General features: G+C 38.6%; 2 protein-coding genes across 2 annotated transcripts; both read right to left on the bottom strand.

Annotated features, from left to right (window-relative positions):
• Positions 1-144: 144 nt before the first annotated feature.
• Positions 145-7057, bottom strand: calr (calreticulin). The gene is made up of 9 exons (XM_028027061.1): positions 6778-7057; positions 6210-6311; positions 3803-4006; positions 3573-3667; positions 3142-3351; positions 2950-3063; positions 2670-2813; positions 1423-1515; positions 145-1325 (listed from the first exon to the last, which is right to left on the bottom strand). The coding sequence occupies exons 1-9, from the start codon at positions 6869-6871 to the stop codon at positions 1107-1109; spliced, it is 1275 nt and encodes a 424-aa protein (XP_027882862.1). The 5' UTR covers positions 6872-7057; the 3' UTR covers positions 145-1106.
• Positions 7058-8681: 1624 nt separating this feature from the next.
• Positions 8682-14879, bottom strand: tor3a (torsin family 3, member A). The gene is made up of 6 exons (XM_028028877.1): positions 14536-14879; positions 14311-14433; positions 12930-13195; positions 12024-12199; positions 10592-10716; positions 8682-10026 (listed from the first exon to the last, which is right to left on the bottom strand). Exons 1-6 carry the CDS (start codon positions 14699-14701, stop codon positions 9779-9781), a joined length of 1104 nt encoding a protein of 367 aa, XP_027884678.1. The 5' UTR covers positions 14702-14879; the 3' UTR covers positions 8682-9778.
• Between the last annotated feature and the right edge of the window lie 754 nt (positions 14880-15633).

Raw genomic sequence — 15633 nt, 5'->3', positions numbered from 1 at the left:
AAACACATTCATGATTTTAAAAAGAGAAAAAACACACTCGTCACCGTTGAAAGCCACAAAATCTTAAGTAATCATTATGCCATAACGGCAAGAAGAAAAGAATAAGAGATGCAAATGTAACATTTAGAGATAAATACATGTCTGTTTGATTTCTCCAGATTGTTTTTATTATTTGCACAGCAACATAAAATTTGACCCCCCACTTCATTTCTGACCATTAGTACAAAATGTGTGCTTTACAAAAGGAGCATTGTTGGAGCATTGTGTATGGGACAATGTGCTGGGGTGCAGCAGTGCAGATGTACTGAAATCAGACAGGAGGAAACTCGTTATATCATCTTGGGTATCAGATGATTCACTGCTACAGGAGAGGACCTAATGTACAACTAACTCTTAATTATGATAAAAAGACGACTGAAGGTGCACCAAAGTGGAAGAGTTGGTTAGAAAGAAAACTACAGATGGGGCTTCATTCTAAAGTAGCCTATTTAACCAGCCGCAGACAGAAGGCTGATCTGAGCAGGGTGTAAAATACAAAGTCTTAGTCCTGATGGTGGTTCCCATTAAACCTTGTTTTAATTTAACGTTAAAGCAGGACAGATTGCCTGCATTAAGATGCAGAACTCAATCCAATCCTTCCAGACTGACATGAATTAGTGTAAAACATGTACAAAAAAAACAAACAAATAACACACAAACCACATGAGGTAAACAAAACATTGTCATGGCACCATTCATACAGCAACTACATTTTCCTGTCAAAGCTTCACATAAACCTAGATTCTCATTAAACAAATGATAGTTTATACGGTTCTGCAGAGAACAACTTGCAGCTTTATAATTACTAATCTTGACATTCGTTCCAGCGGATCACTTCTATTATTCCAATTTATATAACAATAATCATGTTAATAGTAGCAGTAGTGGCTCATGGAAACAGGAAACACAACAGTAATTGCCCTTATTGACCTATCCCTTTTGTTTTGTAAACAAACAAATTAAAAAGTCCGTCCCACCCAGATCCACCCTGAAGTGACGCTCATCAGGGTCTTTCGTTTCAGTCTCCGTTCAACAAACCACAGACTCAAACAGAGCCGTTCCTGAGTTTATAACTCATCCTTGAGTTGAGAGTCTGTGCCTTCATCTTCTTCCTCTTCCTCCTCTTCTTCTGGTTCCTCTCCCTCTTCCTCCTCTTCTTCCTCTTCCTCATCCTTTTCTTCTTCCTCCTCGTCTTCCTTCACCTCGTCCCTCCTCTTCTTGTCCTCTTCCTCTCGCTTCTTCCTCTCCTCCTCCTCTTGGCTTTCCTTCATCTTTCTCTCATTATCCTGGAAATGGAGACAACATGCAATTAAAAAAAATCATTCAAAACTGATGAAGTCAGATTCAAAGAGTCTTTGCAAACAGACAGAACTGGGAACATACCTTCGTTTTTCCCCAGGTTTCGTTTCCAACTTCCTCGGCCACTTTGGGATCGTTGGTGATTAGGAAGTTGTCAAAGATGGTCCCAGACTTGACCTTTACAAAAACACAAGTCAGTCAGTCCAGATCAAGTATAAATGCTTTATTAACAAAGATCCTGAGCATTTCTTGTTCCCAACGCAGAACACTTCCAAGAAACTTAGATACGAGCTTCTATTCTAAGTTATTTTTGCTCATTTTCACTGTATAGATTTGATTATTTATTTATTTGAGTGTCATGCACCACAGTATGGTGTTCAGCCTACAAGGCATGTTGAGAAGGCCACCAAACAAGTTTCCCACACTTTACAAAATATTTACAAAAAATGTAATTCCATGGATGGAGTGGTTTTATGCTTCGTCAGCCCATTTCGATGACTTCAGTAACAAAGGCCAGCTTTTAACCACCAGGATGTACTTTTGAGGAAACAAAACTCTGTCTTGGTTGCCAAGCTTGTTCAAAGAATGATGATAATGCAAAGATCTCTTTATTAAATAGCTAAGTTAGCAGATGTGCTTCAGACAGCCAAAACATATTAGAGTTATAAATAAATGTATTGATTATGTTTAGTTATACAAATATTTATGGGGTCAGAGTTTGAATATGGAAACCAGAGACTGTTTTGGAGGGACGGAGGGACAGATAAGACTGTCGCAATTAGAAATTAATAAATTAACTGACTGCATGATAAATTAAAAATGAGCTCAATTTCCATTATGATGATTTTTTGTTTACAAAAGCTTAATAATGCATTCTATTTTGGGTTTCGGTTGTAGAGGTTTTCATTCCCTTTTTATTCATCGCTTTTGTTTTATTTTGGATATTTAAAATATCTTCCAGTGTTAAGTGTTCTTTACAAAGTTTATTAGTTTTGAGAGTAAATTTCATTATTATGCCATTTGCCCCCTAACTTGACAATTTAGGGGGAATAAGTGAAAGGACGAATAAGCAGGTGACTCGATCAATGAGTTAATTACCGATAATGGACAAATTAAGTGATCTGAGTGATTGATGATGGACGGAGAACGAAGTGAATATTTAAAAATATTCTATGCTCTATTTGCTTGCAAGTAATTATTCAGACATGCTAAAATACTTCAATCCAGTTCTATATCTTTCCTTACAGTCTCTGTAGGAACCTTGAGAGTTTTTCTAATTTAGCTGCTGTATTTTTATCGTTGACTGAACACCATCAGCAAGACCATCCCACCTGCCACAGGTCCAGTCCAATCACGCCGATGCTGTCATATTTGTAGATCTCCGGGTCAGCTGTGTACTCTGGATTGTCGATCTCAGGGTGAACCCACTTGCCTTTGTAAGCAGGGTTATCGATCTCTCGGGGTTTCCACTCGCCCTGCACGTGCAAAAAACACATTAAGGCTCATGTAAATAAAAAAACTGAAAGAAATAATCCTGGACAAATGTAAGTGAAAGAGTTTTATTTGGCAGGTATATTTATAACAGCAGTAGGAAAATCTGTGTAAGAATGCCTTGTAGTCAGGGTTGGTAATCATAGGCGGCTCCCACTCTCCGTCCATCTCATCATCCCAGTCGTCAGGCTTTTTGGCATCAGGATCTGGGATGTTCTCAGGTTTGTCCCAGTCCTTAAAAAAATGAAGATAGGTTAAAACAAGAGAATATAAAGCCTTCACAAAGTTATCCCACTATTACAGCAGACTAACCTCAGGTTTCTTGTCAACGGGGTCTGGAATCTTCTCCCTGTCGTCCCAGTCCTCTGGCTTTTTGGCGTTGGGGTCCTTGATTTTTTTGGGGGGGAGAAAGTCCCAGTCATCCTCCAGGTTGCCAGATTCGACCTTCTTGTTGTCGATCTTAACCTCGTAGGTGTTGTCAGGGTTGACGATCAGCGTGTACAAGTGGGAGTACTCATCATCCTGCAAAGGACAGCGAGATGATAGAACCGGGAAGGAGGAGCTCTAAAAACTGAACTTTTAAAAATTACCTCCTTCCTTGTTAGGTCAACTAGTCAGAACTGAGAGTAATTATTGGTAATCATTCAATACTATCCCCCCCTCCCCCCTCCCAAAAAATAGATTGGCTTAGAACTGAAACTAGTTTTATTAATAAGTTTAAAAAAAAAACAACTATGCCATACCTTGCACCTGATATCTTTGTTAATCAAATGATTTTTGCCTTTGTAGTTGAAGATCACATGAACTTTCTTTGTGCCTGGGCCACAAATATCAGGACCTGAAGGAGGCATGAAGAAAATAAAGTTTTAAGTACCTTAAAGTATGTTTACAAAACTTTGTAAAAGCATTTTATCATAAATAAATGTTGTAAATGATTAAGGAAGCATAATCTGACAAAAACTCAGAGTCCTACCAAACATGATGTTGTAGACGGAGTCTCCATGCATGTCCTCCTGGTTGAGCTCAGAGGGGAACAGCTTGATGTATCCGCCGCCACAGTCGATGCTCTGCTCGTGTTTCACAGTGAACTGGATGACTAGAGGCTGGCCTTTGTTACTGAAGTCATCGAAACGGGCTGACAAAGCATAAAAGCGGGCATCCTGGCTCGTCTGCAAACCTGCGGTAAAAACAGCATCTTCGTGACAAAGATCCCGGCTGAGGCAGAATTTAATAGGCTGATCCCGAGTTATTTAGAGCCACTTTCATGATGAGTAACAGAAAAACACTGGCACTGCTTTATGAGCCGAGAATGATAAAAGCAGATTTTTAGGCCGAAATGTTTTCAGTGGCATGCTGATTAATTATCAAAAGCTGCCATCTGGGTAAATTAAATTTAAAAAGAAAATCTGAAATTTGATTATTTTAAAAAACAAACAATGGTGGTTCTGATATAGGCTCGTGTGGTTTTCTGCTCAGGGCGGCATGGCCAAGAGGGCAGCGTGAAAAGGCAAAAACAAGCTTGCTGTCATGTCCACTCAGCATATAATCCGGTGCTAAATTAAAAAACTTTTATCGTGTCTTGAGTCTGAACTGCTTTTGACTAACACCAGGTAAATTGTACAAAAACATTATTTTCAAAGTGGAAAACAAACACAAAAAAGATTTTTAATGATTTACAGAGTGGTCCTGCAACTGTTAGGTGCCTCTCTGCTTCAGCACACCTGGCTCCAATATTAGCTCATCAGCAGAGCTCTGTAGAGCTGGACTGAATGCTAGTGATGCATTTTTACCATTTAATTCAAGTGAGAGGGACAAAGGACACAGATAAAAGTTGCAGGACTCTGGCTCTTGAAGAATGCGATTTGAGCCCACTCCTCTATAGGTATTAGGACGACATCAGACTTAGATTAAAGGTATACTTTTATATATAAAAAATGTGTTTTACATATTTGTTAAAACTATCCCTTCATCCTGACAATATAATATGAGACAGATAATCTGTGAAGACAAATTAAGCTTCCATGATGCATCTTATTCTCATCACCAAAGCCTGTCACGAATGCTCAGGCTCGTTAGCATTGCGACTGATGATGGAGGATTAATTGTTTTCCTGGAACGGTAAACTATTTCTCCACCATTAGCACTTTTAGCACTGTGTACACAAGGTTGATTGACAGTGATAAGACCATTTTTGTGGCTCTTATTGGTTGTTTTTGACCGGGAGCGGTGCGTTTCTTCAGACAGTAATAGTAGCACTGGTAGGAGGTGGAGGAATTTGATCATTCACAGATTATTTGTCTCATCATATACTGTCAGGACACAGTGACAGTTTAATAAATATGTAAAAAAAACCATATATATATATATATATATATATATATATATATATATATATATATACTGTATATATATATACTGTATATATATATACTGTATACATAAATGTTACATACCTCATATTTAACGAGAGAGGAAAAAAATACTACAAATAAAAAGGTAAAAAGTTTCCAAGTAGGAATTTATTGATGCATCTCACACCTTTTCTTCACTTGAACGATGCACATACTAATGCAGTACTGCCCATCAGCCAAGAGCTGCTGCACACTGCCAAGTCAGCTCTATGAAAAAAGACAACCACACTTTCTTGCTCTTAGAAGACTGATGTTTTGTGAATATTTCCTAGCAGTAAAAACATCCTCAAAACACTTCCAGCATTTTTATTGAGGTATTGCAGTTTTAAAACTAAAACCAACAAGCTGAAAGGTTCAGAACTTGTAGGCAGCTGACTGCAGCATGCCGACCCAACCAGCTAATACCTGCTAGTTACATATGTAATTCTCTATAAAGAGCAGAATAGCTATTTAATATTCTGTGCAAACTGAAGTTAGAGGATTTTAATGCAATGTATTTGCTTAAGTCAACATATAAAAATCACAAGAAATACATGTGATAAGTAACATTAATTAAACTGCAATAAACAGTAAGGTAAATTATTTTAGTAAAACAGGAATAACAATTGTTTTTGTTTATATAAAATAAGTTATATCTGGGTTAACATTATATATAACTAATATTATGCAGCTGTGATTTTACTAAAGAGTAATGAGAATCCCATAGCAGCCCATAAATACTATTCATCAATTTGTCCATCTCTTAAAATAAATTGGTAAATCAATTGTTTTAGTTCTTTCTGTGGCTGCTATATAATGATTTTTTTTGTTTACTTGTTTTTTTATTGCTGAATGGAGTCAATGAGGGACCAGGTGTGTGGCTCACCCAGTGTCAACTGCTCACCACTGTTAGATAATCTAAACTCCTTCATTTATTAGTTACATTTACAAGACAAGCTCCACATCACTGTGTGTTTTTTTCTCACTCACCTTTATCTTTCTCTGCGTCTCCGTAGAACTTCCCTGCAGACAGCACAAACTTGCCATAGTCTGACTTGTGCTTGGATTCCATCCAGCGACTATTGAAGGCATCTGCACAGACAAGATCAGGTTGAGCATTCATTGTGATAAGCATCACACATTGCTAAAAGCACCTGTGCTACTGCTGATGATAATGATGATAAAATCTGTGCAGGTGCATGTTACTGAGGGATGAGGTGGATATAAGAGAATGACCAAGGTAGGGATGAGCTGCAGGGTGGGGGGAGAGCTTTGAAGACAACTGGGGGCAGGAAACAGATGGACTATAGCTGAAGGACTGAGGCAGAAGAAGAAGGGGCTCCAAGACTGATCATCTTATAGATTAAATGGGATTTATCCCTATAGCGAGCAACTGATGCGTGCAAAATATTGCATTAAAAATATTCAAAGTATGAACCCCCATTCTATCAATTAAGCATCTTTTTTTATTATTATTATTTAATGGTAAAATAAACGAAAAGTGGACAGAATCCATATTTAGTAACAACATAATATTAAAATAAAGATAAAACCTTACCGCCATCCTCAAACTGCTCTCGGAAATACATAGAGGACTCGGCCAGGACAGAGGCGGCAGACACGGCCACCAAAATCAGCGACAGCGCTGTCATGGTTACGAGCTAAAAGCACTCCGTCCGGAATAAAGACAGCAAACTACAAATACACGCCTATGTGGATATTCTTGCTTTTTCTATTCTGTATGTCGGCGGTGCTGGTCCAGTCTTTCTCATACAGTCATAATACGGTACCGAGCCACCGAGGAGCACCAGCCTCTCTCCTCTCTGCTCGGAACAGATGTCTGAATCTGATTGGTCGGTGGCTCCAAACTAGTGTCGCGTCATTCAGCCAATCGGAGGAGAGAAAATCTGAACGCTAAGCTTTATAGCCAATAGGGGAAGACCACGCGTTTGCTTGATACACGCCCCAAGGAAAATGATGCTCCTGGATGAATCACATGGCTGAAGGAAAAAAGAAAAGGGTGGAAGAATAGATTTTATTAGTACCATAGAACTCTCCACCAGAATAACCATCAAAGATAAACCATAGAAAGATAAACCAGCATTCTCTATAATGCTTAATTAAACCGTGCATATTCAAAGTTTAGAATTAGGTCGATTTTAAAAGTGAACACTTGAGAATATTTATGGAAATATATATCTTGGGGGGGGGGAGAGACAGTCCTTACGAGATTTCGGAATTATTTTAATCCTTATCTTAAAACTATCTACATTTGTTTTTTTGTTTCTCAAAAACAAAACAAAAAGACAAAACACAGTAAATTATGGATTTTCTCTGTACAATTTAACAAAGTACAACAAAGCGCTTGAAAAATGCACAGATGAAAACTCGTGACAATTCCGCTTTGTTCGTTTTTGGGTTGATGACATCACAAGAGGCAAAAACTATTTTTGACAGATTTTGACATATGAAGCATTAGTTACATGTGAGTTTCAGTCTGTATACATTTTTCTTTTTCTCTCACCGGTTTTTGTGCATATTCGTCACAAAATAGTAAATGTCATACTCTGTATGTTATGTCTGATTAGACTGGAAAATATCAGAATTAACCCCCACCTTGACAGATTTTTGTGTGGTACGCTACATAACTTTATATTATTCACTTTTTTGTAGCAAATATTTAATATATTTATATGAATTTATTTATAGGAATGTATTTAGGGAATCTGAAGTATTTGCAGATTTCAGCAGACTGTAATACTAAAAACGCATGAATACTGGGGAACCACTGTGTCCAAATGTAAAAAGACTGCAGCTTTTTATTGAAATGTGTAATTGTTATGTAAATAATTCACAATAATTTGCTACAGTACCTGCAGCAGTATTCATACCAACTGAAAATCTGTCTGCTGTGTCACCTGGTTGTCATCATTCTGTTTGTTCTGTAAGATTTTCTCACAAACCTTTGTTGGAGAACAAAGGTTTGCTTGTAAACCTTCAAAGCACATGTAATATAACCAAGATTAAATTACACACAGATGGAATCTGTTAATTTGATCAGTTCAGATAGGAAACATTTTCACCTAATTTTTTTTGCCAATTGAGTAAAGGAGGCAAAATAAATCCGGATGCCACACTTTTCAGATTTGTATTTGTTAAAAAACATGGATATTTTCCCCCACCACTTGGCATTGGTCTATCCTGTAAAATCCCAATAAAATACGGTGACATTTGTAGTTGTGAAATCTAAAAAAAAAAAATCAGGAAAAGTTCAGTGAGAATGAATACTTTTAAACCATGGAAGACTATATGAGACATTGTGTCATGATAGCAATAAATTAATGCCACACTGCTGATTGAATTTAATGTGAAAATTGTATTTATTCCTAAATCTATGCACAAACAAAAACACATCAATTTGAAATTCATTCACACAATAAATAAATCATGACTGACCACCAATTCAGAACCAAAATAACAATTTTTAATATTTTAATGTTTTATTACATTTTTCAATAATCCAATATATGTGAAGTGATTTCAACTTCAAACAACAAAACTTTTACGTCAACCTAAATCAGAGTGAGTAGTTCATGGTGACAGCAAACAAATAAAATAAATAAAAGCATAATTATATGTTGGGTTCACATAAAAAAAAAGTCCTTTCACAGTTTCACTTTAGAGGAAAAGACATTTACTAAAAACTTTTATAGATTTTTTTTAGCTTCCACTTATGAGCTTAAGGTAACATTTTTCAGTAACATTTACATGACTGTTCTTGAACATAAGCCATGGCATTTTCTTTATAGCACAATACTCATTCAAAGCTCGCTCTATGATTACACAAAACACAAGGGTTGTGTGAGAAAAGTAAGGTAGAAACAATTCAGAAGAACTGGAATAAGGGTGCTAAGTACCTTTGATAATAATGTAATAGAGTGCTGTGTATTCACCTTGGGATAGAAGAGTAAAATACAAAATGATCTCAAGTCTGTTTTATACTTTACTAAGAAACACCACATGGCACAGTAACAAAGTTCAACTATGGCACAAATGATTTCAATAAATAACGGCGTGAAGAAAAGCACATCTGCAAATATCAACACATGACATGTGAACCTTTAAGACCACATAAAAATCAGTACAAGTTGTAACTCTGCAGAAAGAAAAAAAAACTAACATAAATAGTGAGAGGATACATCAGTTTTCACTGTCAAAGACTTCTTCACGTCTTCGTCCTGACGCTGTGATACTCAAACCAGGCAGATAAGGGAGAGCAGCCATGCCTCCTTTAACGACCGTCTGGAATGAGTGTTTCCAGCAACGCTCCTGATCCCTGCAGGGCGGCTCCTGCTGCTCCCTCCTCTTATCCTGAACCTGCCCTGCTGCCTGGCCGTCTCCCAGGGACCTGGACAGACACGGCGTGTCTCTGTGTGGGGAGGGGGTTAGTGCACAGAACAGAGCGAAGGAGACACTCTGTGGCTCTGAATGCAGATGGGCCGGAAAAGCAATCGTAACACCTCCTCCAGGTTGCTGCGTCTCTCTCTCTCTCTTTCCTTCTAGGGGAGAAAGAAGTTGATCCTCTGCGGGATGGATTTGCATCCTTGGGCTGAGAAGAGTCTCTCCTCTTTGGGAACGTACAGCATTGCCTTGGCCACCTCATCCAGTGTTGCTTCATCTGCCTCCAGACCTCGCGCTGTGTAGGCGTCTCGCGCGCACAGCTTCACGTGACGGTACTCCAGAGGCAGAAAAGGCACAAAGAAGTCAATCAAGTGGTCCGCCATCAGCTCACTCTGAGCAAAGCCCCCTACGAAAGAGAATAATAAAAGTACAAACAACCAAATCAGAATAAAAACAGGATTAAAATTTAACTACAGTCTTGAAAACAAAATAAACCAATAGCAATGATTGATTTATGACAATAAATCAGACACAGATAATATGTGTGACAGAATATTCAATAATTTCGCTGAACTCTGATCAAGAGCCGCACAGCATTGTGGGGATGTAGGCAGAAAAACCTCTCACAGCCAGCTAAGCAAGGTTGGTGGTATCAACTAACTCACTCACTCTTTGGTTACCTAGCAACAACTAGCTCAGCCTCTCTTTGGTTACCTAGCAACAACCTGTTGCTCATATCTGCTTAAAAATAAAAACAGTGTAGTGAAAACTGTGGATAAACCAGGAAATGTCATTCCACCAGACTGGCAGTATTTCAGATATTTAAAACACAAAACTAATCAACAATAATTATCAATATTGACTGGTATAAAACGCTAATACGCTTTTCAGCCCTAGTTTCACTCAGTTTGCAAGCTGCAGAGAAAACAAACAGTTGACTATTTGAACATTAACCTGGCTGAGCCGCGTACCTTGGGTCTCCAGAGTTTCAGCTCTAAGCCGATGCTCCAGGTCCTCCATACCAATGTCCTCACGATTCTGACCCGAGTGCCAGAAGTCCAGCGCCACATCATTTATCGTTGCACCGCCTATGTTGCTGTAGTGATGAAAAGCAGTGGCATGTTTATTGCATTTCTGCACACTTTGGGTCAAGAATAGCAGAGTGGAAACAAACAAACTCTGTAACTGTATTATTTATTTTCTTTTCTTTTTTTTTTAACCACGCTTATAGTGAAGACAATTGCTAAAGTCAGAAGTTCACAATTTAAGGAAAAGACTCTTAAAAATAAATATCCACTTAAATAATTAGTGAAAATGTATTTGGTGATTATTCGTGTTGATGAAAACATGAATATTATTAATAAAAACCTGGTTGATCTCAGTGACCTCTCAGAGTTCCTACTAGGTTTTCATTTACAAATTCTAAACTTTTCCTGATATATTACAACACAATACTAGTCTATGTATAATTCTATAATTTATTGTAAAACAATATAGACTTTCTTCTTTGAAGGTCATTTAAAAAAATATGATCATTACCTCTGACCTCAATGCTGCATGTCAAATATGGTCAAATTAGTGACCAACGTGAAATTCACTGAAAGAAATTATGACAGTTTAGTTTCTATGTGACGAATTTTGGATTTTTAATTGAGCTTGTTGTCTTCTATATTATCTAAGGATTTGGTTTTTCCTACTCTCTCCATGTTGAGCAATTCAGTATGTGTACCGTATTAGAATTAGTCTAGTTTTCTCCCAGTTATAGAAGAGCATTTAAATGACACATAAAATTAGCTTTCATCAGTTTTCCCAGATAGAAATATATAATCAGAAAACTCAACTCTCTTCAAAAGGTCTATGATTTCCATTAATTCACAGATTGGGCCCAATACTGACCCCTGAGGGACACCACAAAGAATGTCCAAAACATGCAGATGAGAACTCCCACAACCTCATACATCACTATCTAAATGAGCTTAGGGTGGGGTTAATTACTGAAGAACATATTCAATGTTTTTGTGAATTTTTAATGAAGACATTGATGGAAAATTAACTTAGATGCTAATAATTTCTGAATATTTGCTTAGAAAAGTTATTTTGTTGACTTTAAATAGTTTCACGTATGATGGGTGTTACAAAATGTTTAGTTAAAAAAAAATTTGAGAAATGTTTTCTTGGGTATGAAAATGGAGTAAAATAAATTAGAAATGAATAAAACATTTTGAGGATGTCAAACCTCTGCTGGTCAGTACTTCAAGAAGATTTTAGACATAAACTACTAAAAACATGAAAAATACATAAAGAAGAAAACCCACCCTTCACTGAAAATGAGCTGTCAGAATAGCAGTAAGTGGAGCTGAGCTTGTGACCCAGATTTCACATCCCTTAGCCTGATCCACCAACCTGAGGAAGATGAAGATGGCTCTCCGGTAGCTGACCCCATCCACGTTGTCATAGTGATCCATGTAGGGCTTGATGGCATCGATGAGGCCCGGGTGGAGCTTCTCAGCCTCGTCGAAGATGAACAGAGTCTGAGGGCAGCGCAGCACCAAATCTCGGATGGCTTCCCTCAGCTGACCCTGGACCCAGCGAAGAGGAGCAAATTCAATATCACACATTTAATCAATCAAAATTTATTTATACATCACTCTTTATTACACTTTATACAAAGTGAAGACACTTTGTTGTCTTCAACAAAGTGCTTTAACAGGACACTCATACAAAATAAATAAAGGCACTCGCCTTAAAAACACAAAACTAATAAGTAAATTCAAAGACAAAAACAATAATGATACTACTAATAACGAGGAATTAAAAGAGAGATAAATGAAGCTATTATAGGAGAAGAACTTAATACCTTCAGACCTTCATTTTTCTGACTTTTCCAAATGGAAATAAATTACCTTCTTTTCAACTCATGCTATTACAATGTTTTTATCTCCATGACAATACATGCCACAGTAGATTTTTACAGTACCCAGTCGAATACTGTTCTTCCTACTATCAATCCACTATGTAAAGTTTAGTATTAAAACAGATATTGGGTAAAAATGAGGAACCCATTTGAGCCATTGTGGCCCAGTTGGACTCGTGCCAGGTTCCAAAAATCCATGCATATCTGTGGTGTTGGAGCACCAATATTTGACCTGAAGCATCGGTCCAGATTGTGACCGTTCACCCGCGAGCCGGGTTTCAACACGCAGACTAAACATCTGATTAAGCAAGGGAGCCGACCCACGAACACGTTTACCATGTTCCTGGAACACGACGTCCAGCTCCGTGGGCCGACTGGTTTTCTGGACGTCTCACCTTGTACGTGTCCAGCAGTCTGGCGTGGGGGAAGTGGAACGGGGCGATAAACAGACGGACGCACTCGCTCTTCACCCCGTCCCGGTACAGGTTGTCAGAGATGATGCGGGCCACAAAGTTCTTGCCGGTTCCGGTCCAACCGTGGAAGGAGAGTGTTAGAGGCTTGTTGGACTCTGGGTTGTTGATGAAACCCTGGATGGCTTTAAGAACCACGGACTGGACCAGATGTTGGCCGTGGAGCTTCGTCTGCAGGTCCTTGGCCAAACCTGAGTGGGGAGAAAACAACAGACACACAATACAGCACTTGAATTATTTTTCTGTTTTTATTATTATTTCTTAGCCAGTTTTTACAAATTCAATTAGATTAAAAAAATATATACTAACAAACTAATATTTCTCCTCTGTAAATGTAAGGTGCATGGTCTCTTGAAGACCTTGAAATGTTGAACCAATCAGTTTAAACACCTATTTCCCAATCAAGCTTCCTGTTCAAACGTAAGATTATCACAGGAACATTAGTCATCCTGGGGACCTTACAAATATGTTCACTGATTGGTTGGCGAGAAACCACTACATTAAACTAACAATAAAATGAGATAACAGAAAACAATAAAGAGGCTCAGCCAACTTTCTTAGAGCTGGAACGAAACGCAGTGACTGGAAAGATAAAAGTTTCCATGACAGTCAGGAGAGTCATGGAGAAAACTATGTTTTCTCTTCCTCCTTCCTTGGGAGATTTTAAGGAAAGTAGCAGCCAGGTGTTGCTCACCAAACACACTTGATTCTCTGATGGTCAGTGAGCACGACTGCCTTTGTAAAAGCAGAAGTTTTGGTGAAGTTAAATGTTGACGTTCACGGAAGCACAATCAGAAAAAAACAGTCAACTAGGTAGGAGAAATGTTTTTCTCTCTGAAAGGAATGTGGCAGTGTGACTTCTGTAGCGAATAAATTACACTAATTTACACATCAACAAATATCTCCCCAACCTTAAAACTCAAAAACTGCATGAAATGATCTGCAATCTGATCAAAGGAAAAATTTGTTGATCAATTGGTGCACCTTTAACACCAATCAAGCAGTTTGGTGGAGGGATGATCATCTGGGCCAAGGACCTGAGCAACTTGCAGTCATTGAGAATTATTCTACAGTAAACATTAAATCTTAGCCCCTAAATATTGCAAGGGCCTAATTAAAGTTCAGACCTATACCAAAAGCAAAATGTTCTAGCCAGACTCAAGGAATGTCCACAACAGAAACGGTGCTAAAGAGAAACTCAAACTTTCTCTCCAACAATACTTCAAATTACTGCTAATGAAGGTGGTTGGACGGGTTGTCTCTCCCCACAGACTAAGCAGAGGTGAAACACACACAAACAAATCACCTGTGATGTTGTTGGTTATCCTGCAGTCTCCAGACTCACAGCACTGGCCCAGGCTACAGTACCACTGATGCAGCAGGCTGGTGTAGTCCTGAGGAAAGCCTGGCCAGAGGTCCCCGACAGGAACTTCACACAGCAACAGAGACATAAACCCGGGTTTATAACACTGTAGTAAGCGCTGATCGTCTTTCAAAACAAAGACGGAAACTTCTGTGCAATCCTGCTCACCTTGCTGTGTGGCATCATCCTGGTGGGGCTGACACTCCCCCTCCCAGATGTTGCAGTAGAAGTAGTTGAAATAGTAAGAGGAGACGTTGCTAATGCTATCGAGGGGGAAGATGTCGGCCTCTGCGGACAGAGCGCAGATCAGAGGCAGCAGCCAGCGCACAAACATCGGGGAGCAGGGCGGAGAGCCGCGGCGGCAGAGCAGATACAGGGCAGCGGAGCTTCTCTCCCATTTATTTAAACCACCAGCTCGCTACGTGACAGCCTGCTGTGGGTGCGTACAGGTCCAGTCTCCACCCACGCTACGGTACCAGTTGTAAATTATGTCCGGGAAAGCACTAGCTTCGCCCAGCCGGTTCCGCCTGACTCCGCCCACACAGAAAAGAGGGGAAAAGCAGCGGCGGCAGATTGATTTCTTCCCCTCCACATGTAGCTTTACATAAAGAGGTGTATTGTTTTCTCTTCCTCATTTGGTACAGAAAAACACTAACATCACAGCAGCAGCGATTTATTTTCCTCACTACTAGACTTCCTTACAAGGAAGCTGCTGTTGTATTATTTTACTCTTTTGCTTACCGGGATAAATATTGATTGCAATATTTATTTTATGAATATCAATGAAAAAGATGTCAATTTGCATCTACGTTTAAATAATGTACAAATTAACTCATTTTTATGACATGCTCAGACGTCATGACGCACCATCTCTAACCCCTCCCTGACTGTGATTAATAATAATCAGTGACCTCATGCTGGCCATCATAACTGACTGACTTAAAATGTTTCCACCTATGTATTTGATAACTGCAATAATATGGACAACTGAAACTTTAATATGATGCTTTAAAATAACAAACCAAAACTGTAAATCCTTAGAAAAAAATCTGAATTTCTACATATTCTTCAACCAGGTGTATGTCTTATTAAAATAAATATTTTATTTGTAGATAATTGTTTACAATAATACAACCAACTGTTTACCACTGTAGAGCCTGGCTCCTCTACATGGGGACTACTTTAACGACGGTGACAAACCAAAACCAAAAGCCATGACAGATTTGCTGGAGTTTATTAGGAAAATTGCGATGACGGAACATGAAA

This window comes from Xiphophorus couchianus, chromosome 9, assembly GCF_001444195.1.
Source record: "Xiphophorus couchianus chromosome 9, X_couchianus-1.0, whole genome shotgun sequence".
NCBI classification, from domain to species: domain Eukaryota; kingdom Metazoa; phylum Chordata; class Actinopteri; order Cyprinodontiformes; family Poeciliidae; genus Xiphophorus; species Xiphophorus couchianus.
Note: the sequence above shows the minus strand (reverse complement) of the source record. Positions and strands in the feature narration are given on the sequence as shown.